This window comes from Bos indicus x Bos taurus, chromosome 6 (genome assembly GCF_003369695.1).
Source record: "Bos indicus x Bos taurus breed Angus x Brahman F1 hybrid chromosome 6, Bos_hybrid_MaternalHap_v2.0, whole genome shotgun sequence".
NCBI classification, from domain to species: Eukaryota; Metazoa; Chordata; class Mammalia; order Artiodactyla; family Bovidae; genus Bos; species Bos indicus x Bos taurus.
In genome coordinates, this window is record NC_040081.1 from 81016106 (window position 1) to 81040834 (window position 24729).

The window sequence follows — 24729 nt, forward strand, 5'->3', positions numbered from 1 at the left end:
AGCAGAAGTATATCTTCATTTTCTTAAGATTTGTATTATATAGGTTTACAAAAATTGAAATTTAATAATTCTTCTAATCATCATTTCCCTTTCTGCCATCAGGTCTTTATTTTCACGTTTTGTGACCATATCATTTCTCTCTGTAGCTTCATGTGTTGTGTTGCTTCCTTCCTTCTGGCTTTTCCACTGCTGAATTGTACTAGGCTGCAACTTACACTCTGTGTATTGTGCTACTTTACATGGCACCTTCAATACCCTTAACATTCGAAAAGAGTCTACTCTCTGTTTCTTATAGAATCTTTTTTTTTCCTACTCCTTATTTTCTTGTGGTTGGAGAAAAAGCTTCTCTCTGGGTGTGGCAGAAAGAATTATGGTTACTCCCTCCTCTCCAAGGTGTCTGAGTCTCAATATCAAGAACCTGTAAATATATTACATGGCAATAGGGAATTAAATTACAGATGAAATGAAAAAAAATCATTTCAAAGTAAATCTGATAACTATGTTCTCATTACGTTGGTATTCAGAGGAAGGAAATATGTGTCTTATATTCTTCTTTTTACAATCACTAATTCTTACATAACTTGACTTTAAAAAATATATATATATGTATTATATATGTTCAAACATATACATTTACACATATTTGACATTTCACACTACTTGTTATTTTCTTCCTAACAAGACTTTAGTAGTGTCTTTTCTTTCATCTATAAATATAACAAATTATTGCCTTCTGCTAAGTCTGCTTTTAATGTGTGCTTTAGTACAAGTAAATCTAAATATTTACTTGACTTTAAAGAAAAAGCTTTCTGCTATTTTTACTATTTTATGGGGAAAAAAAGGCACAAGAAAGGTTTTTACAGAAATATTTCCAGACCTGCACTCAGAGTTGCTGCCAGAGATTTTGATTTTGATTTTTTTAAACAATCAAGTTGGTTCCTGAAAGCACCATTTTCTTGCCAAACTCAATACTAATGAAAGTTCTCTGTGGAATTTTCATAGAAAGACTAAGCTTAGTAGGGTAGTTCAATAAAACAAGTAAAAAGTAAATGGCAATAATTCAATAAAGTATGGCAGCAATGGAAAGAGTCTTTAAAAGCAAGGTTTAAACAGTTCTTAAGCATCTCCTGATGTTTCATCTCCCTGTAGACCAAATGCAATGAGGAGTGGACCAACGTGTGTTAACCCGCTCACCTACCATAATAGCATGACAGATGCTTCCTACCTGAAGGGGTCATGCCTGGGAGACAGAGGAGAAGCGGGAGACTGACAGAATGCCCAGGGAGAGTATTGATCCACTGACTCTTTTCTGGTAACCATTAGAGAGACATGAGTTGACAGTAATTAAAATGACTTACACACTGGGATGGTTTCAAACTCAAATCTTCGACTGAAGACACCATAGCCTGCTGCCGTGCGTGCTCGAATTTGGAAGACATACACTGAAGCTGGTTTCAAGCCCTCTGCAGTTATAGATGTCTCTTTAGATTTGATAATTGTATAGCTGGTCTCTTGGTCCTTGGATCACATATATAGATAAAATAAAAAGAAGACAACATATGAATTACTAATAACGGCAAAACTTAGAATCAGAAATGAGAAAAAGATTCAGAAACTAACAGATTTGATATTAATGCAAATATGATTTTAGAGAAAAAAAAATCCCACATATCCGAGGAGTGCTAGTTATACAGAATGCTATTTTCTAGAACTCAAAGATGGTACATGTGTTTTCCACCCATCCACCACTTGCCCTGAGCAGAAATAGATATGTAAAATTTAAAAATACAATTTCTAAAAGATACACTATTTTGCAGACTCTATTTTAGTATTGCTAATTGTGTGCTTATTTTTCTCATAAATGACTTATTAGAGTGCATCTAACATGGTGCTTGTTTACAGAGAAAGGTGACAATGTCCAATGTACTGCCAGATAAGACATATATCTTTTATCTTTAGTGAATTTGATTTCTAATTATATTTAGGTGTTGGGAGAAGGAATGAGTACTTCACTGGAGAACTTTAATTTCAGTTCACTATGCTGAAATTGAATTTTAAAGAAAAAATGCAAATAAGCGAAGTTTTTTTTTTTCCTTTTAAAAAACTTTCTAGTTTTTCACTTTTATGCATTTGGGCCAGGTTACTAATGAACAGAGATGGAAGAGGAAAGGAAAAAAATCACTGGAAAGATAGTTCTAGAAAGTGAAACAAAGAGAAAGTATTCCTAATTTGACTAGTAACAAAATTCTAGACAAACCATCTATCAGTTCAGTCAGTTCAGTCGCTCAGTCGTGTCCGATTCTTTGCAACCCCATGAATCACAGCACACCAGGCCTCGCTCACCAACTCCTGGAGTTCACTTAAACTCATGTCCGTCGAGTTGGTGATGCCATCCAGCCATCTCATCCTCTATCGTCCCCTTCTCCTCCTGCCCCCAATCCCTCCCTGCATCAGAGTCTTTTCCAATGAGTCAACTCTTCACATGAGGTGGCCAAAATACTGGTGTTTCATTCAGCTTTAGTATCATTCCTTCCAAAGAACACCTAGGACTGATCTCCTTTAGAATGGACTGGTTGGATCTCCTTGTACTCCAAGGGACTCTCAAGAGTCTTCTCCAACACCTTATCTCTGAAGTTTACTATGCTGAAGAAAAAATTTTAGATCTATAAAGATTTAAAACACAATTCCTGTTTTGAACTTTCTCTTCCTTTATATTTTTATGTGTGATTCTTGGCTAAACTTGTTTTTTCCTTAAGGAAATGTATTACATTTATGATTGATATTATAGGATGAATTAAAGATAGGTTATAGTTACAACATTTTTATTCCTTTTTAAGAATTTATCTTTACTTACAATAACTGGTTAATGACTATAGATCATTGTTTTCTAAATATTTCAGTGAATTTTGTCTTTAGAAGCAGAAAAATGTATTTTTTAAAAATGACCTAAGGGGACCAACATGTAAAGGATTTATTTTTTCCAAATGAGAAAACAATCGAAAACATGAATATATATCAATATTTACTTCTAAAGTACTCTTGAGAAGAATATGCCAAACTCAATAGAGAGTTTGGGAATTCCCTACTCCAAACTTGTAATTTGGATGATGACATGAATATGGTTATTATTTGATGTTGATAATGCTGCTGCTGCTGCTGCTGCTAAGTCGCTTCAGTCATGTCCAACTCTGCGACCCCATAGACGGCAGCCCCTCAGGCTCCACCATCCCTGGGATTCTCCAGGCAAGAACACTGGAGTGGGTTGCCATTTCCTCCTCCAATGCATGAAAATGAAAAGTGAAAGTGAAGTCACTCAGTCATGTTCAACTCTTCGAGACCCCATGGACTGAAGCCTACCATGCTCCTCCATCCATGGGATTTTCCAGGCAAGAGTACTGGAGTGGGTTGCCATACGAACACACAAAACAAATGCAAACCACACTCATTGTCTCTTGAAGTTTACAGCATGCTATGCTGTATCTTTAATGTGGACACTGAAATCAGGTGTTAAAGTACAGCAAACCCATTTTTATTTTTATCCTCAATTTCCTTATCTGTAAAATTGGGGAAGAAACTGGTACTTGGATATCTTCAACAGAGATGTAAGGATGAAACAGATAATGCATGTGAAAACATGTAAGACAAGTTTTAATGTAATAATAATTTTTTTCCTAATTTGACACATCAAAGTCAACTTCTAACCAAGTTCTATGCTACCAAAAATAAAATATAGAATGTATAAATATGTTTATCTTAAAGTAGTTCACCATTCTTCATTTAATACATTCAAACATAAAATTTTCTTAGCGTTAAGTGTATCCAAATTTCTTTACAGGTAAATATGGTTTAAATTCTAATCCAAATGAGTTTTTCTGATTTACTCTACATAAACAATTTATCTTTATTTTTTAATGAACATATTAATTTAAATGCCTAGTCTTTTAAGTGTCTAGGAAAATTTTTTTTTACAATTTTGCTAAGAATTTAAAGTAGATAATTAAATTTTATAAACTTTACCTAGTAATGTTAGCCATTTTCTCTCACAAATATTTAAAATCTCCTCTTGTCTACTCTAGTACCTCTTCTATGCACTAGAGGTAGAGAAGTAAAAATGTAGACAATTTCTTGATATGTTCCTTTAAAAAGGGGTAAATAGCTTCTATAAACTATTGTAGTTACTGATGTTCTGGGTATACTCAAGTTTGCGACTGAGTGGGCAAGACTTTCTCAGTAATATACCTTACAACTTGGCTGTGACTGAATCAGAAATTTTCAGTAAGAAATGATAAAATATATATTCACTATTATTTGTAATTTGTTTGAAGGGAATTTGAGTTGGTGAAAAAAAATCTAGACAAAACTAAAGATTCTCTAATATTTGATATAATTAGGATTTTTACATTGAGTATAAACATTTATATGTAAAATAAGACGTTATTTTTAATGAAAAAAGCATAGGAATATCAGGTTTAGAATTCTAGCCATTATTAACTACAGTATGTGTGTAAATGTGAATATGCAACACAACCTAAGTTTTTTTCTTCTTTAGAATAGGATGAAATTATTTATTAAGAGCTTGTGAGGACACAGAGATAGAGATAATATACACAACACCTAGCACAATCTTCTGGGCATTACAGCTTTGACTTGCTCCTATAAGATGATGGCAAATTCTTCTACTCAAAAGAAAAAAAAATAAAAATCTTATATGATTGTAACTTCTAGGTATTTAAAAAAATAGAAATTGATAATTTCATCAAAAAAGAAAAAAAAACAGGGAAACTGGAATGCTATTTCTTGAAATAAAGTATAATCTGCAATCACTTGAACACAATTATACAACATTCCATCTGATTATCTATTAACATTATGCATGTCTCAGTGTTTCCTCATCACAGATCTAACTGTACAATGTCTCTCTGAGTTAGCTGAGTAGGTTATCAAGGGGACTTAGTGAAGCTTATACTAAGGGATCAAAAGCCATAAATATACATTTAAAATCATTTAAGTATCTTCTAAAATTTGCTTCTGTTCCACGCCTTTAAATCATACTCAGAATTTCCACCATGTCACAAACTATGTACACATGTTCAACACCCGCGACCAAGTGTTGTCAAGTCCTTGGTTGGGGCAGTGGCTTTTGCTGTCTTTATGTCCCAGCTGAGCAAATGAGCTACGTTCCCCAGCTGCTTAGCAAACATTGTTCACAGGCAGCAAGGGGACAGCCTTTGCAGAAAGAGCCAGCTGGCAAACACTCTGCCAAAGGGCAGCTTCCCTTTGCCTCTGTCTTTAATTAAGAGGTGGCAATGGGCCCATCACCATGCAGGAACAGAAAGGCCCAATGACCTCTATTAGAGCAGGGCAATCACAGACAGAAATGCCAGCTGGCAAGTGTGTGAGCCCTGGAAAGCTCTGCCACCTGTGTCTGGCCAAAAGCCATCCAATAAAATGGTGGTATCATTCTGAAGATTCAAAATAAGCCCTGGCAACCTATCAGGACCCCCACCTTAATACATGGTATCAAAGCTCATTATCCTTTTTTTTTTTTTTTTGTCCTTTTGAAAGTGTTAAAAAAAAAAAAAACACAACTATTTGTGTATTTTATTGGTATGCTCAAAAATTTTACTTGGAAAAAGTCTGGGAATTAATATCTTCTCTGTAAAAACTGACCAAAAGATAATGATAACTTCCCCAAAATAATACATAAGGGTTTTTGCTGCTTTTAAAGCATGTAGGCAGGCAATTTTATTCATTTATTGAATATGTGAATATAAATCTTTTTCCCCAAAATCATTTTTTCTTACTTTGAGTTGTGCAGGTAATAGAATATATTAACACAGCATTAAATATAAAATATTAAGCATAAAGCCAAATCTTACTGAAACGAATATTACATAAAATGGACTATAACAAAAGTATTTCCACAACATGGATATGATTAATTAGAATAAATATTAACAGACAAGGCTCTGCCCTACCACTTGTTGAATAATTCTTTGTTTTAACAAAAACAGCAGCTTAAATGAAACAAACAAAAAAAGATAATCCTTTCTCTTAAAGCTCAACATTCAGAAAACTTCACGGCATCTGGTCCCATCACTTCATGGGAAATAGATGGCGAAACAGTGGAAACAGCATCAGACTTTATTTTTGGGGGCTCCAAAATCACTGCAGATGGTAATTGCAGCCATGAAATTAAAAGACACTTACTCCTTGGAAGGAAAGTTATGACCAACCTAGATAGCATATTCAAAAGCACAAGGCTATGGTTTTTCCAGTGGTCATGTATGGATGCGAGAGTTGAACTGTGAAGAAAGCTGAGTGCTGAAGAATTGATGCTTTTGAATTGTGGTGTTGGAGAAGACTCTTGAGAGTCCCTTGGACTGCAAGGAGATCCAACCAGTCCATTCTAAAGGAGATCAGTCCTGGGTGTTCTTTGGAAAGACTGATGCTAAAGCTGAAACTCCAATACTTTGGCCACTTCATACGAAGAGTTGACTCATTGGAAAAGACTCTGATGCTGGGATGGACTGGGGGCAGGAGGAGAAGGGGATGACAGAGGATGAGATGGCTGGATGGCATCACCGACTTGATGGACATGAATTTGGATGAACTCCAAGAGTTGGTGATGGACAGGGAGGCCTGGCATGCTGAAATTCATGGGGTCGCAAAGAGTTGGACATGCCTGAGTGACTGAACTGAACTGAACTGAACTGAAGGAATTATCATGTATATGAGACTCATGCATATGCTGAGAAGCAAGTGTTAAAACAATCAAAGGTCGCCCATAATGGGAAAAAATAGGGATGATTTCCTTAAAGACCAAAAAAATAAACAAAAAAACCCCCACTAAACTCATAGGTTCAGCTATGAATAGTTGTTTCAGGTAAAGAAAAACCAGGCAGGAAAATAAATAATAGTCAAATGTTTAATGTTCCTGCTGAAAAAATTTATTACATCTAAGATATGTATATTCAGGTATATGGACTATATGCAACCCCATGGACTATAACAATCCATGGAATTCTCCAAGCCAGAATACTGGAATGTGTAGCCATTCCCTCCCCTAGGGGATTTTCCCAACCCAGGGATCAAACCCAGGTCTCCTGCATTGTGGGCAGATTCTTTACCAACTGAGCTACCAGGGAAGCCCAAGAATATTGGAGTGGGTAGCCTATCCCTTCTCCAGAGGATCTTCCTGATCCAGGAATCAAACCAGGGTCTCCTGCATTGCAGGCAGATTCTTTACCAGCTGAGCTATCAGGGAAACCACTATTCAATTATATAGGTTTTTTTGGTGTATAGCTATTCTAAAGTGCCAGTATGAATCTCAACTTATTTTAAAGTGAAAGTGAAGTCGCTCAGTCGTGTCCGACTCTTTGCGACCCTGTGGACTGTAGCCCACCAGGCTCCTCTGTCCATGGGATTCTCCAGGTAAGAATACTGGAGCGGGTTGCCATTTTCTTCTCCAAACTTATTTTAAAAATCAACTTTAATTACAATAAAAATCTGGAAACTTAAAATGTTTACAAAAGAATTCATAAATTCATATATTTGCCTAGCTTTGAATTAGTATGCAGTAATAAAGTTTACAAACATTTGAAAAAGGAAATGTAAAACTAAATTTAACAAATTATTTTTGAATACAGCATGTGTTTGTAGACTTCTAGCATCAGCAATTCAGTTTGAACCATGACTCCCAGAGAAACAGGAATCACTGAAGTATATGTATAGTAGTGTTGTAACATTTTACCTGGAGAAGGCAATGGCAACCCACTCTAGTACTCTTGCCTGGAAAATCCCATGGATGGAGGAGCCTGGTGGGCTGCAGTCCATGGGGTCACTAAGAGTTGGACCCGACTGAGCGACTTCACTTTCACTTTTCACTTTCATGCATTGGAGAAGGAAATGGCAACCCCCTCCAGTGTTCTTGCCTGGAGAATCCCAGGGACAGCGGAGCCTGGTGGGCTGCCGTCTATGGGGTCGCACAGAGTAGGACACAACTGAAGCGACTTAGCAACAGCAGCAGCAGCAGCAGCAACATTTTACTTGATTTACTCTATTTTTTTTTTTAGTAAACACTACACACCTTATTACAACATAGCTTTGTATCAAAGTATTTTCCTAGAACATTCTTGGTGAATAATGTTATTTGATAATATTTTTTTCTGAAATATTTTATCAATATCTTCATTTATGGTCCCTAATAATCCACTTAGTTGCATTTAATGCTATCAATAAGTCATTCTTAGACAATGATTTCAAAAATAATAATTGAGTTATTTATCTATTTATAAAATCAATATATGAACATTGTAGAGACATTCAAAACCTAGAAAAAAGATGTAGATAGCCCCACGTACCTCACATAAACTATGTTTCATTTCTGTTGTATCTTTACACAGAAAAAAAGATAATCCAAAAAAATGAATCCATGATGAAAGAAGCAAAAAATGCTATGAATTACTTCAATGTGTTTCAATGCATTTACTTATAATGTTTATCTATCATTTATGTGGAATTCCAATTTTAAGTAACTTTCATTAATAGGAGATCAGTATTTCTCGTGATACTTTTGCATTAGTATAAGGAAAATGCTTATTCTCCTTCTTAATTCTAGCGTCCTAGCTTGGACAATTTCTTAGGTATTGCAAAATGAGTCTTTAAACTTCCACCCTCTTCACTCTTCCCTAAGAGAGGAGCGATGTCTCTGGGAGTTTATGAGAAGCAGTTGGGTAAGTGTGGCTTCCCTTCCCTTTTGGGATCTGCTTCTCAGCATTATATCAGCAATCTTTTCTACTCCTACTTCGATAGGACATATACTTATGGGCCAGGGTCTCCAACCCACCTCTTAGAGTCTGGTTTGAATACTCATCTATTTTTATCCTTGTTCTATTAGAACTCAAACTGTTCTAAATAGTGCACGTCATTCAGATCTAGTCTGTACAAAAATCACAATACAGTACGTCTCCTACATACAAATAAGTTCCATTTTGACAGCCCGTTTGTAAGTCCTATTTGTTTTTAAGTCAAATAAATTTAGCCTAGGGCTCCCCCAGTGGCTCACACGGTAAAGAATCTGCTGCAATGCAGGAGACCTGGGTTTGATCCCTGAGTACAGAAGATCCCATGGAGAGGGAAATAGCAACCTACTCCAGTATTCTTGCCTAGAGAATTCCAATGACAGAGGAGCCTGGCAGGCTACAGTCCATGGGGTTGCAAAGTCAGACGTGACTGAGTGACTAACACACAAATTTAGCTTAGGTACCCAACTAACACAAATCAACTACATGGTATTATACCATAATGAGTTTATAATACCTTTCATACGAATAATACATGAAAAAAAACACAAAAATAAAACATTTTTGATCTTACAGTAGTATACTTTGAAAAGTACAGTAGTACAGTATAACAGCTGGCATACAAGGGCACATTCACATCTTTGAATGATTGCAATTTAAAGGTTCATATGTAGGGAACTTACTGTAAGATGGGAGTGGAGGTTAGAAAATCTAATCTAGCATAATATATCTAAGCCAAATACACTATCTCAGCTTTAGAAACTTAAGTGCATCTTTAGTTTCTACCTGTTTATTCCTTTATCAATAGTTTACTTGGTTGTGGATTCACAAAAGAGAAAGAGGAATGATTATTGCCTTTAGATTTCAACAACTATTATGGCAAAAGAACAACTCAGGGAAGAGGAAGGAAATCAAGAAACTATAGGGAATGTGAAGCATACACTTCCAATTTTATGCCCTTAAACTTTAAAATAAATTTTATGTGACAGTGTTAGACTTTTGTCATAGGTTTTCTAAAATTATAAGGTATATATACACACTACTTGCTGATACTTCCAAATAGAATAGGTATTATGCAGAGATACTGGCCATGAGAATGTGTTTTTCCCTATAGAACACTGCAGTCACTACTGAAGGTTAACAGCTTCATCATTTGGGACACTTTGAAAACGTTCTGTGACTTTATCTTTCAATGCTGTGAAGCCTAGTGAAGCTGATGCTAGATTACATTGCAGTATTCCGGCAGCGTGAACTATTTGGCAGCAACAGAACACACAGAAAGCACTCCCTATACATGTCTGGCCTTCATAATCATGACTGCAAATCAACTGTCACGGATTTACACCTAAAATTGTAAAATGCTTCTCTACAAATTGGATAGCTGCAGTTGCTAAAATTAAAATGAAAAAGGAAGAAAGGACATTTTTTATTCCGTTAGTCCCACCTTTTCAAAATATTTGATTTCATACTCCAGGATGATTCCATTGGGACGATCTGGCTCTTGCCAAGACAAGGAGATGCTGTTCTTAGCAATCTTCCCCTTTTTCACATTGGTGACTGGAGAGGGGGCTGAAAAATGGAGAGTAGCATGATTAACAGAGCCTTAAAATTACACCTGTCTATCATGTATATTGGCACACTTGAATGTAATATAATAAATATACCAAGCACTTAACTTTGCATTTTACCTGGAAACAGTTATTGTTTATATACAAGTTTTTATAGATTTAGAAGTGTTTTTAAAATATAAATCAACTTAGAGAGAAATTTCTATAATAAAATTATAGTCACACAGAATCTTAAGTCCAAATTTTCTCTATAAAGTTTAGATACATAAAATATCTTCTTTTTATAGAATAAAGATGTTCTTAATGATCTTATGTCTATTCTAAGATTCATGGACTCAACATATTCCATAACACTAACACATACATGGTTATCCCTATTACCAAATTTTTATAACATTAAGACTTTTATAATTTCTTATTTTTGAAATCATATGAGTCCTATAGTCACTGAAATTTCATATATTAAATATAGTGGAGGTCTTTCTTAAAACTATGCTTAAATATGTGTAGTATATATAAAACAATAGCAAATAAAAGAAGCATTCCCTTCATATCCATTTTCCCCAAATATTTCATTAGAAATCACAATTGCTTATGATGTTCATCGTTATTTGTCAGTGTCTATTAAATGACTATTTATCTGATAAAAATAGAAAAAAAATGCTACTTTCTGAGTATTTTGAACTCCCACACATTTCAATATTTGACTTGGCATCCATTTTTTATCAATCTGATGAGATTTGTATAGACTCTGGGTTTGACACCATAAAGAAGTGCTGACATAATTTTCTTGATGTAGATAACCTTTATTTTTGTAGCTTTCAGATTTTATAGAAGACAAAGCAAAAGATTATCATGGGCATGCAGGTTCTTTACCACTAGTGCCACCTGGGAGGCCCATATATATATCTATATGCACATACACACATCATGAGTGTATGTAAGTGCAGAGACAGATAAAGAATACATAATATACACATTTTATATATTTATAATGTATATGTAATAAGATGGAAAAGATGTCAGCTAAAGTGAGTAGTGTATAACCACTATGTGATAGCCCTGTGGTAGTGTATAGCCTTATGTGAACAATATTATATATCTACTGAGATTAAAATTTATATATATATAGATAGATAGATAGATAGATATACGTTGGGCTTCCCTTGTGTCTCAGATGGTAAAGAATCTGCATGCAATGCAGGAGGACTCAGGTTTGATTCCTGGGTTGGGACGATCCCCTGAAGAAGGAAATGGCAACCCACTCCAGTATTCTTGCCTGGAGAATTCCATGGACAGAGGAGCCTGGTGGGCTATATACAGTCCATGGGGTCACAAAGAGTCAAACACGACTGAGCAGCTAACAAAAAGAAATAACAATATACATGTTATATTGTTGTTGTTGTTTTAGTCTCTAAATTGTGTCCAATTCTTTGTGACCCCATGGACTACAGCCCATCAGGCCCCTCTGACCATGGGATTTCCCAAACAAGAATACTGCAGTGGGTCGCCATTTCCTTCTCAAAGGGATCTTCTCCACTCAGGCAGCAGACTCTGGTCTCCTCTGTCTCCTGCAATGGCAGACAGATTATTCACTGCTGAGCTACCAGGGAAGCCCTATATGTTATATACATATACATATGGATGCATAGAATTTCTATTTTAATTTCCAGTAGTATTCAGTCAAAATAATGGACTGTAATTTGTCATGTTTAATTATCTTTTCCACTCCTCGGAAAGTGTAATCAAATCAGAGGCATCATTTTGAGCAACAGACAGCAAGAACAAAGTTTAGAACTATTTTGCGGGGCTCCATGCTAGTGTAAAAAGGGGATGGGAAGAGGTCATCATTTAAAAACAGAAGTGAGATCACGTCATTCCTCTGCACCTCTGTGTCTCACTGCAGAGTAAAACCCAAATGTGGAAATACACATAAGCATCAGTACCGCCTGGCTCTCTGCATTTTCTTTGACCTCACCACCTCTTGCTACTTCTTCAGTAGCTCCGACCCAGGCTGGTTGCCCCAGGCACTTCTGACACACTCCTACATAGTGTTAGCTGCTCGGTTGTGTCCAACCCTATGGACTGTAGCCCAACAAGCTCCTCTTTCCATGGAATTCTCCAGGCAAGAATACTGGAGTGGGTTGCAATTTCCTTCTCTAGGCTGGCTGCCCCAGGCACTTCTGACACACTCCTGCCTAAGGATTTTCCATCTGCATCCTTACTCAGAGGTGCTCCTCACTCTGACTCCAGAGCTTGCTCCCTCTTCTGGATTTCTCACTGAGACCTTTCCTGTTTGCTCTCTCCCTTAGCCCCCCTTATCTTGCCACATCCTCTCATCTTCACAATTTTTCTTCTATTACCTGCACTTCTGCCATCTGATATTCACATCTGATTTCTATGTGAATTCTTCCTTATTTCTACTTGTTTTTTTCAGTCCTCTCAAGTAGAGTATAATTTTTATGAGGGCAGTGATATTGTTATTCTCATTTGTTGCTGAATCCTAGCTCTAGAACAGCACCTGGACAGAGGACGGTCCAATACATATGTATGGAGTAAATGAGTGGTGGTAAAAAATCAAATACAGAGGAACCTTTTATTTTTTATTATGTATTTTATCAGCAAACTTATCTATTAAAAGTGACATGTCTTTCAATAAAATTAAAAGAGAAACAACTATCTGTAAGAGCAAAGTCTGGTAACTGTCTAGTGTCTTATAAACCCATAGGTTATATTGACTTTGATCCTATAATGTGTAATTTTATTCTTTTAATCATAGGGCTTTGTGGTGTTCAGATTCAGAGAATGTATAGTTTCAGCTTTATCTTCTATTCTTTTTTAAAAAAATATTTTTAATTGAGGCTAATCGTTTTTCAGAATTTTGTTGTTTTTCTGTCAAACATTAATAAGAATCGGTCTTAGGTTTATATATATCCCCTCCCTCTGTTCAGCTCCACAAATTTTCTGGACTCTGGTGGCTTGGACAGTAAAGAATCTTGTCTCCAGCACAGGAGATCTGAGTTGGGAAGATCCCCCTGGAGAAGGAAATGGCTACCCTGGATGACTCCATGGACAGAAGATCTGGTGGGCTATAGTCCAGGGGTTCACAAAGAGTCAGAGACAACTGAGCAACTTTCATTTTGGGCATTCCCTGCTGGCTCAGATGGTAAAGAATCTGCCCAAAATGCAGGACACCTGAGTTTGATCCTGCGTCTGGAAGATCCCCTGGAGAAGGAAATGACAACCCACTCCAGTATCTTGCCTGGACTTTTCAAGTGGCACGAGTAGTAAAGAATCCTCTTGCCAATGCAGAAGACGCAAAAGACATGGGTTCAATCCCTGGGTTGGGAAGATCACCTAGAGTAGGAAATGGCAATCCACTTCTAGTATTGTTGCCTGGAAAATTCCATGGACAGAGGAGCCTGGTGGGCTACAGTCCATGGGGTCAGAAAGAATCAGATAAGACTGAGCTACTGAGCACATATACACACTACAGAACACAAAGTGTGTGTACAAATCCAAAATTGTTTAAAAGTACTTTTGAAATTGAATTTTATTTCGGTTCAGTTCAGTCGCTCAGTTGTGTCCGATTCTTTGCAACCCCAAGAATCGCAGCACGCCAGGCCTCCCTGTCCATCACCAACTCCCGGAGTTCACTCAAACTCTTGTCCACTGAGTTGGTGATGCCATCCAGCCATCTCATCCTCTGTCGTCCCCTTTTCCTCCTGCCCCCAATCCCTCCCAGCATCAGAGTCTTTTCCAATGAGTCAACTCTTTGCATGAGGTGGCCAAAGTACTGGAGTTTCAGCTTTAGCATCATTCCTTCCAAAGAAATCCCAGGGCTGATCTCCTTCAGAATGGCCTGGCTGGACCTCCTTGCAGTCCAAGGGACTCTCAAGAGTCTTCTCCAACACCACAGTTAAAAAGCATCAATTCTTTGGCGCTCAGCTTTCTTCACAGTCCAACTCTCACATCCATACATAACCACTGGAAAAACCATAGCCTTGACTAGATGGACCTTCGTTGGCAAACTTTCATGTAAATCCTTTACTTGACTGGTGGGTCTCACAGTCACATTCTGGAATAAGTTCAAAGTCCCTGTTGATTCCCTCATGAGGGAAAAGTCATGCCATCTTCAGTACTATGGACAAATCATCCAGAATACAGGGAAAGAAGGAAGAGCAAACTATAGGCCCCCTAGTTCATCATAGTGTTTGCAGCAAAGCAGCAAATTTACTGACATAGAAACAGGAAGAGAGAATGCAGGAAGATAACAGAATTTTTTTTAATATACTTTGTTTGATAGTGTGTATCTTTATGAATCACATAAACTACACTCACTGTCCCATTACCACTATATATGTGTTGCATTATACTTTAATAAAGATCTAAAGACTGTCTTTGAAGTTCTTCACTCATTTCACCACATTGCAGACATTCTTATTTCGATTGATGTAGTTTTTATAGATAGGTTTTAGTTTTCACTTAATTAACTGATGGTGTTGCCAACACTCTATTCAAAACTGCATTTAATATGTATGCTCCATGAAGGCAGGGATTAATTTGATATAGTTCACTGCTATATTGCCAGCGCCAGAAAATTAATTGACATATAGATATTTCAGAAATATTTGTTGAATGGATACATGCATGAATGAATGAGAAATACATACATCATCAAGTATCATTCAAAACCAAGTTTATCTCATTTTACATGCATATACTAGGATCCTATTATTTGGGAAATTGAGTTTTATTTAAAATAATCCATTCTTCAATAAAATAAATAACCATTTCAAAGTGAAGCTATCAAATAAATATCAACATAGACATAATCATCCCGAAATGAAATTCTTTGTTATTTACTTACATCCATCGAAATTAAGCATAAACCATATGGATTTCAAAGACTGTTTGATTTAATAAACATTGTTTTCCATACTTGGTTGTCTCAGAGGCTAACGAGTGCCCTTTAAATCATGGTTCAGAATGGAAGAAGAGGAGACCACTTCTCAGCTCAGAGTCATTCAAGAATAACCTGCTCAGTGAAGAGATGACCTCTTCCTCATTTGGGTAAAGCTGATCAAAGTGGGGACACTGACAGCTCCTGGGACATAATGATGATGTGCAAATTGTAAATGGCAGCACTCTCACTGTATTGTGAAGTATTTTAGAGATAATATGTATATTAAAATAACTGTAACAAGATTTGTCAGCATCAGGACATGTTTATTTCATTTATCTCCCTTACCAGTTGTTCATTCTTTATCCACTCGACCTTTTATTAAGTAAGCCTGGAACAAACTGGGAATGATGGCACAGAGCATTACCTGTAAAACTTCCTGCTGCTGCTGCTAAGTTGCTTCAGTCATGTCCGACTCTGTGCAACCCCACAGACGGCCTCTTACCGGGCCCCTCTGTCCCTGGGATTCTCCAGGCAAGAACACTGGAGTGGGTTGCCATTTCCTTCTCCAATGCATGAAACTGAAAAGTGAAAGTGAAGTCGCTCAGTCGTGTCCAACTCTTAGCAACCCCACAGACTGCAGCCTACCAGCTCCGCCATCCATGGGATTTTCCAGGCAAGAGTACTGGAGTGGGGTGCCATTGCTGGATGATGTTAAATCATAAATATTACCATACTAGGGCTTTTCTGGTGTCTCAGACAGTAAACAATCTGTCTGTAATGCAGGAGACCTGGGTTCGATACCTGGTTTGGGAAGATCCCCCAGAGGAGGGGATGGCAACCCTCTTGTATTCTTGCCTGGAGAATGCCCATGGAGAGAGGAGCTTGGCAGGCTACAGTCCATGGGGTCGCAAAGAGTCGTTCACGACTGAGTGACTAAGCACAGCACAGCACAATGTAAGAAGAACAAAAATACCAGAGAAATAAAGTTGACTAGAACAAAATAATTTGCATAGCTTCTAAGTTTCACCTTACGGATATGTGGAAACATTCCAAATTGCTTCTTAGTATTCTAGCTTACATATTGGAAGTGAACTTTGAATATCAGTATAATAAGCAAGATGTTTATCCTTTAGACAGTAACATTTCCCTAATTCACCTAATTGAATTTAAAAATCTTAAATCAAGAATGATTTTATATTTATAGAAAGATTATTAAGGTAGTATAGAGAGATTCCATGTATCCCACACCTAATGTCTTCTATTTTCATTTTAGGATGTTTTAGAAACATCCTAAAAAACAGTGGATGTCTGCATGTGTATAACTGATTCACTCTGCTGTATAACAGAAACACTACATTGTAAATTAGCCATAACCCATAAACATTTTTAAAAAAGAAACAACTTACAACAGTATAGTAGATCTACCACAATTGATTAACCAATATTGATACATTATTATTAAAGTCCATATTTTATTCCAATTTCCTTAGGTATACTTATTATTATTTTTCTTTCCCAGGATCCCACTCAGCACACCATATTACATTTAGTCATCACGTTTCCTCAGGCTCCTCTGGGCTATAATAGTTTCTCAAACTGCTTGATCTGATGACTTCGACATTGCTGAGGCACATCGGTCAGGTATTTTGTAAAGTATCTCTCAGCTGGGATTAACATGATGTTTTTCTCATGATTAGATCTGAGATATAAGTTATTTTTGGAGGAAGGTACAGAGGTAAAGTGCTTTTTCCACATCGTGTCAAGGGTACAGGCATAACTCATCTATATTAGGTTAACTTTGATCACCTGACAGAGGTAGCATTAGATTTCTTCACAGTAAAGTTATTCTTTTCCCAGTTTTCCATACACCTGGAAGAAAGTGACTATGTGCAGCCCACAGTTAAGGAAGGTGGATCAATGGTTTGTCTCCTTGAGGGTGGAGTACCTGCCCAAATTATTATCTATTCAACCCTATGTGTTTGCTTCATCATTTATTTATATTCTTGTGGAGTACAGACACATGGGTTTTTTTTTAATACTTTACTTATAATCTAATACTTTATTTTTTATTCAAATTGTTGAAGTTTTGGTCACTGATTACTCTTTCAGTTAGCAGATTCTATGTCTTTTTGACATACCTCTATCATTATGGGTTTTCTGTCTGTATTCTTCATCACTTTCTTACCTCTTGGCACTGCAAGACCAGATGCTTCAGGCTCATCTTATTTCATTTACTGTCCTCAATCCTAGAATAAATCATTTCTCCTAGGAACACTGGTTTCCTACATTGGAGAATTCTACTGGACACCAAGGTCTGGATTATAAGTGTGCTCCTTGCTACTGGGGTTTTGTTTCTTGGCCCTCTCAGATGACAAAGCCAGGAAAGAAATGCATGTATGTTAACCTGTGTATATCTATGAACATTTCTAAATGTAGCTATTGTTATTTGTGTATATACATATATATAAAAAGATATATGTGTATATATATATATATATAGAGAGAGAGAGAGAGAGAGAGAGAGGGAGCTAAACATGAATATACAGTGATGCCACTAACTAATCAGCTATCACACAGGTTATTCTAGCCTCTTTAACTTATCTGTAATCTCCAACTTCAACAGTGGCTCCCACCATCCACCACCAATTTACTTTATTTTCAGTATGTATTTCTAATGATTAAAGAATTGCCAATCTGTGTGTTTGACTTACTGATACTTACATAAATGTAGAAATCTTTAACATCTCAGTGGCACAAGCAATGATAAAACAAAAGTCTGCTACCTGTTATGCAAAAGAGCATGTCATCCTAACTTTTCAAATACAGAACCTAGTTTAGTGTTCTCAGATAGGAAAGGGTGCCATGGTATAGACAGCTTTGAAATCAAGCAGAATTGGCTTCAAATTCCTTGGCAATCAGCCGTTTCATAGCTTAGTGACCTTGTTTAAGTAACCTAACAACTATGAACGTTTATTCTATCTTTAAAATTGGAACACTGATACAGACTTTTTACCAGGCTGCAATCTGATTCTGTATAACGGTATCAGGTACATTGTGTGTATGCCTGCTAAGTGGATTCAGTCGTATTCGACTCTGTGGGACCCTGTGGACTGTAGCCCGCCAAGCTCCTCTGCCCTTGGGATTATCCAGGCAAGAATACTGGAGTGGGCTGCCATGTCCTCCTCCAGGGGATTTTCCCAACCCAAGGCTCCTGGGTATCTCCTGCATCTCCTGCTGAGCCACCTGGAAAGTCCCAAGTATTGGTTACTTGTATTCCTTTTTTTTAAAATAATACATCTCTATGCATTTGACCTATTCACATAAAATTTTATCTTAAAGCATTGAGAAAGATAAATAAGATAATATGGATATGTACTGGAAAAACCCCTGATGCTGGGAAAGATTTAAGGCATGAGGAGAAGGGGATGACAGAGGACGAGATGGTTGGATGGCATCTCCAACTCGATGGACACGAGTTTGAGCAAGCTCCGGGAGTTGGTGATGGACAGGGAAGCCTGGCATGCTGCAGTCCATAGGATTACAAAGAGTCGGACACGACTGAGTGACTGAACTGAACTGATGGATATATTTTCAGTCTGTGATAGTCCACAAAAATGTTAAAAGTTCTTCAGATGGAGCTTCTTTTCCTTGCCTCCAAAAATCCCTCCACACAAGTCATGTGTTCATTTACACACAAGCTTTAAAAAACATGCATCTTACAATTAATTCCATTGGCAAATTCTGGCCAATGGATATCAAAGTTAATATCTGCTGGCTGAAACCTACCACTCCTCTCTTCCACACACAGTTCATCATATTTAGGTGATTCTTTTTATCCAGATGAGTCTGGGAAAGATTTTCTTAAAAACAAAGATTATTAGTCTTCACTCCAAGAAATTCTGACTCAGGAGATAAGACTGGGGCCAAGGATTCTGTTTTCAATGAACAATTTAACTGAACCATTTTTTCAGTAATTTTGGGACGTATTAAAGGAAACCATACTGGAATCAGTTCTTGTAACAAAATTATATAAACTTGGAAACCTTAGGCTAGAAGCTGGATCAGTGTTGTTTTGTGAACTGTTGCCTTCTTAAACCTTTGCTCACTCTTATTACCTTGCTATCTTGATGTCTTATACAATATTTGCCTTTTTTCATTTGTGTACTGTTTCTTAATAGGTTGGGAAAATATAAAAAGAAACAGTCTATTAATACTTTGTAAATTGATGTGTTTGTACATTCATATGTAATCTGTTTTAGTCCAACCAGACTATAATCTCTATAAAATCTGAAAATTCTTGTGCTCTTTTTCAGTACTGTCTGCTAGTTTTTCGAACAATTTCTGGATGATACTATGAACATGCAAATATTGATAAATAAAGAGGTGAATAAACAATTACTCATTCTATTACAATAGATTTGTTTGCATTTTTTAGAGTTTTACACAAATGACATTAACAATATGTATTTTTTTTTTTTGGTTGGATTAATAAGAGACATGAGTAAACGTGTTGGGAAGAAATGGATATAAGCACTTGTCTTATTTGCACTAACGTTTCCCAAGTATGTGATATGCAAAATCTTACCAAATTGTACACTTTATGTGAAGTTTATTATATATCAGTTATACACCAATAAGGGCTTCCTAGATGGCACTAGTGGTAAAGAACCCACCTGCCAATGCAGGAGACTAAGAGATATGGCTCCATCCCTTAGGTTGGGATGATTCCCTGGAAGAGGGCATGGCAACCCACTCTAGTATTCTTGCCTGGAGTATCCCATGGACAGAGGAGCCTGGCATATTATGTTACAGAGGATTTCTTTAGTCTCAAAGAGTCAAACATGACTGAAGCCACTTAGCACACATGCAACAAACACATTAAAGAATATGTACATGTGTGTGTTTGAAATGAAAGGTATATGTGCCCAATGACCCTCTAAAACATCTATCAAAATGTGAATTAGTTAGAAAAGGGTAATAAACCATTCCAAAAGTAATAATTTTGGGGAATATTTCAATCTATATTATAGTTAAAAATCTATTTTCATAATCTATTTTTACATAATTCATATTTAGTGGCTTTGATAAATACTCTATATGGATAATTACTTCCTTGCTGTTTATACAGACTGAAATAAATATAAAAATTAATTACTACAATCCTAGTTACAGACTTGATATTTTTGTCTTTGTATTGTATTGACAGTCTGAAATTGTCAAAATGGAAAAGTGGGCAGATATTTTAAAAGTATATACATGGCCATTGAGTATTATATCACATATTTCATATTCTATGTATTATATAAATTATATTAATGTATATGTATACATTTATTCTGTACTTCATATATATTTAGTGCTATATTTACTTGTCATCTGATACCACCAGACCAAGAGAAATAACTAGTGTATTCTCACCACACCTGGTATACATGGTCTCTTCCAAAGAAAAGGTTGAGGTTTCTTGCTCAAAATAAAATTTCAATCCGCTCATTCAAACAAAACCTACAATCACTCCATCTTAAAAGCCTGCATATATATTTTGATATATGATCACAGTGAATTTTAGAAAGGACCATTCCAAAAAAACCTAGCTTTAAATGTCAGGAGTTCTAGGGAAACAATACCCTTTTTAATAAAAAGTACCTATGACGTGAAATGTCCCATTAGGTATAGTTTGCTCTTTTTAAAAGACTTGAAAATTATAAGATACTGAAAATTAATTGTTTTCAGTGGGAAATAAAAGCAACTTAATTGCAAAGAAGTAATTTTGATGTGATCTGACTTAATAGTATTAACCATATGCTTCAAATACCGTTCTGAAGTCATATGCTCAATGATGCTAATTAGAAAAGAAAATGGCAACAATAAAAATAAAGAACTATATCACTGGCATTTATAGTCAACATTTTTCTGAAACAATCATGCAGATTACAAAACAAATATTAAATGTAACAATGTGTAAAATGACACATGCCTCTTTATGAATTAATCCCACACCAAATAAACTCTTATAGAATCTGTTTTCCATTTATTACTTCTTATTACCTTATAATAGAATTTTTAGTACACAAAATGGTATTATTATCAATGGCTATTTAATCTTAACCACAGTATCCACTTAATGAGAAACAGAATTTAAATAATTTTTACAGTATCCTTTCAAAATAAAGTGGGGTTATATATAGCAAGTGACATGGCACAGCTGGAAAACTTTAATCAACACCATATTCTTAATATACATTATATCCAAGGGAATATAGTCCCATGTATAATTTTCAATATCATTTATCAATATTACACCTCAAGTATAGGATATGGCCATTAGTTTTATAAGTAGATAAAAAGTTATTAGGTCAATAAAAAAGTCTCATAATTCATGTCTTTTTTATAAGAGGAAAATTAATTTCTTATAAATCCACATTATGTAAAGTCTTGTTAACCACAGAATAAGACACAGATAGATATAAAATGATTAAGTGGTAACTTTAATTCAATTCCTAATTGCTTCAAGGTTTTTATAATATAAACAAATCGTATCTAGCACTTTGAAAAGTAATATAAACACATCATAAATATAAAAAAACTATTTTTTTCTTTCTACTTCCTATTGGTCTCAATTGTATTTATTAATAGTCATATAAAAATAGGGATTATTTATTTCAACAAAGATCATGATAGTAAGCTATTTACCTATTGACTATTTAAAGAACCAGATTAGATTTGTTATAACATTAAAGTTCAAGGCCATCACATCTTCTTTCTTAAATATATTCTCTCTGGGGCCATTTGACAAGATTCTTTTATTAATAAAATCTGAAGTTGTGCCTGTAGAAATAAGATATTAAACTTTATGGCTACAAAATAACCAGAGAGACTTGAGTAGTGCTTATCAGCTGGCCTCATATACATCACAATTACAGTATCTTTTAATAGCATAATTGGTAGCAGCAATATGACAGGCATTGAGTAAATATAAGATTAATGATTAAAGCTACTCAGCCTTTTAAAGTCCAGACAAAATCCAAATCAAGATATTCTGTTCCAAGTTAGTAACATTATCAGATACTCAATTCTTCAGCTCTTACCATGGGACAAATTTTAGTGACTCCAATCACATATTCTCCAAGTGGTGAGAAATCTCAGCTAATACTGAAGCTGCATGTGAGGTCATTTTTTTTTTTTTTTTGAGTGACCATACGGAGAAATTTTTAAACCCACCTCTTCCTGTTCTCTTTTCCTAATTACTGAAAAACTAATATGTCAGAGACTAGTGATGTGGCTGTTGCATTCAACAGCCCCACATGTTAGGTGAGTGATCATAAAATTGAAAATAGTTACAACAGACATAGAAAGTTAGACCATTCCTCTGAGAATTTATTTATCTGCCTCCAAACTATATAACTATACAATCTCAGAAAGGACAGAATGATCTCTGTTTATTTCCAAGGCAAACCATTCAATGTCACAGTAATCCAAGTCTATGCCCCAACCAGTAATGCTGAAGAAGCTGAAGTTGAACAGTTCTACAAAGACCTACAAGACCTTCTAGAACTAACACCTGAAATAGATTTCCTTTTCATTACAGGGGACTAGAATGCAAAAGTAGGAAGTCAAGAAATACATGGAGTAACAGGCAAATCTGGACTTGGAGTACAGAATGAAGCAGGGTGAAGGCTAATAGAGTTTTGCCAAGAGAACACACTGGCCATAGCAAACACCCTCTTCCAACAACACAAGAGAAGACTCTATACATGGACATCACCTGGTTAATACCGAAATCAGATTGATTATATTCTTTGCAGCCAAAGATGGAGAAGCTCTATACAGTCAGGAAAAACAAGACCATGAGCTGACTGTGCCAAATTAAGACCTAAACTGAAGAAAATAGGGAAAACCACTAGACCATTCAGGTATGACCTAAATAAAATTCCTTATGATTGTACAGTAGAAGTGAGAAATAAATTCAAGGGATTAGATCTGATAGACAAAGTGCCTGAAGAACTACAGTTGGAGGTTTGTGACATTCTACAGGAGGCAGTGATCAAGACCATCCCCAAGAAAAAGAAATGCAAAAAAGCAAAATGGTTGTCTGAGGAGGGCTTACAAATATCTGTGAAGAGAAGCAAAAGGAATGATTTCTACTTTTTTTTAATTTACCAAGGCTAGATTTATGGCCCAGGATTTGATAGATCCTGGAGAAGGTTCCATGTGCACTTGAGAAAAAAGTGAAATTCATTGTTTTGGGATGAAATGTCCTATAGATATCAATTAGGTCTAACTGGTCTATTGTATCATTTAAAGTTTGTGTTTCCTTGTTAATTTTCAGTTTAGTTGATCTATCCATAGGTGTGAGTGGGGTATTAATGTCTCCCACTATTATTGTGTTATTGTTAATTTCTCCTTTCATACTTGTTAGCATTTGTCTTACATATTGTGGTGCTCCCATGTTGGGTGCATATATATTTATAATTGTTATATCTTCTTCTTGGATTGATCCTTTGATCATTATGTAGTGACCATCTTTGTCTCTTTTCACAGCCTTTGTTTTAAAGTCTATTTTATCTGATATGAGTATTGCTACTCCTGCTTTCTTTTGGTCCCTATTTGCATGGAAAATCTTTTTCCAGCCCTTCACTTTCAGTCTGTATGTGTCCCCTGTTTTGGGGTGGGTCTCTTGTAGACAACATATGTAGGGGTCTTGTTTTATACAGAGTGAAGTAAGCCAGAAAGAAAAACACCAATACAGTATACTAACGCATATATATGGAATTTAGAAAGACGGCAACAATAACCCTATGTACGAGACAGCAAAAGAGACACTGATGTATAGAACAGTCTTATGGACTCTGTTGGAGAGGGAGAGCGTGGGAAGATTTGGGAGAATGGCATTGAAACATGTATAATATCATGTATGAAACGAGTTGCCAGTCCAGGTTCGATGCATGATACTGGATGCTTGGGACTGGTGCACTGGGACGACCCAGAGGGATGGTATGGGGAGGGAGGAGGGAGGAGGGTTCAGGATGGGGAATACATGTATACCATTTCGATATTTGGCAAAACTAATACAATATTGTAAAGTTTAAAAATAAAATTAAAAAAAAAAAAAGAATGAGAAGCAAAAGGCAAAGGAGAAAAGGAAAGATATACCCATTTGAATGCAGAGTTCCAAAGAATAGCAAGGAGAGATAAGAAAGCCTTCCTGAAAAATAAAATAAAATAAGTTAAAAAACCCGTCCTCAGTGATCAATGCAAAAAAATAGAGGAAAACAACAGAATGGGAAAGACTAGAGATCTGTTCAAGAAAATTAGAGATACCAAGGGAACATTTCATGCAAAGATGGGCACAATAAAGGACAGAAACGGTATGGACCTAACAGAAGCAGAAGATATTAAGAAGAGGTGACAAGAATACACAGAAGACCTACACAAAAAAGATTTTCATGAC

At 36.0% G+C, this 24729-nt stretch overlaps 1 protein-coding gene across 9 annotated transcripts in view; it reads right to left on the reverse strand.

The window, feature by feature from the left end:
* Positions 1 to 24729, reverse strand: part of EPHA5 (EPH receptor A5) — a 400766-nt gene that overhangs the window by 115344 nt on the left and 260693 nt on the right. For all 9 annotated transcript variants that reach the window (XM_027544624.1, XM_027544622.1, XM_027544620.1 and 6 more), the window contains 2 exons: positions 10249 to 10373; positions 1359 to 1518 (listed from right to left, as the gene is read on the reverse strand). In XM_027544624.1, the coding sequence (XP_027400425.1) occupies positions 1359 to 1518; positions 10249 to 10373 (285 nt within the window). The remainder of the gene's footprint in view (positions 1 to 1358; positions 1519 to 10248; positions 10374 to 24729) is intronic.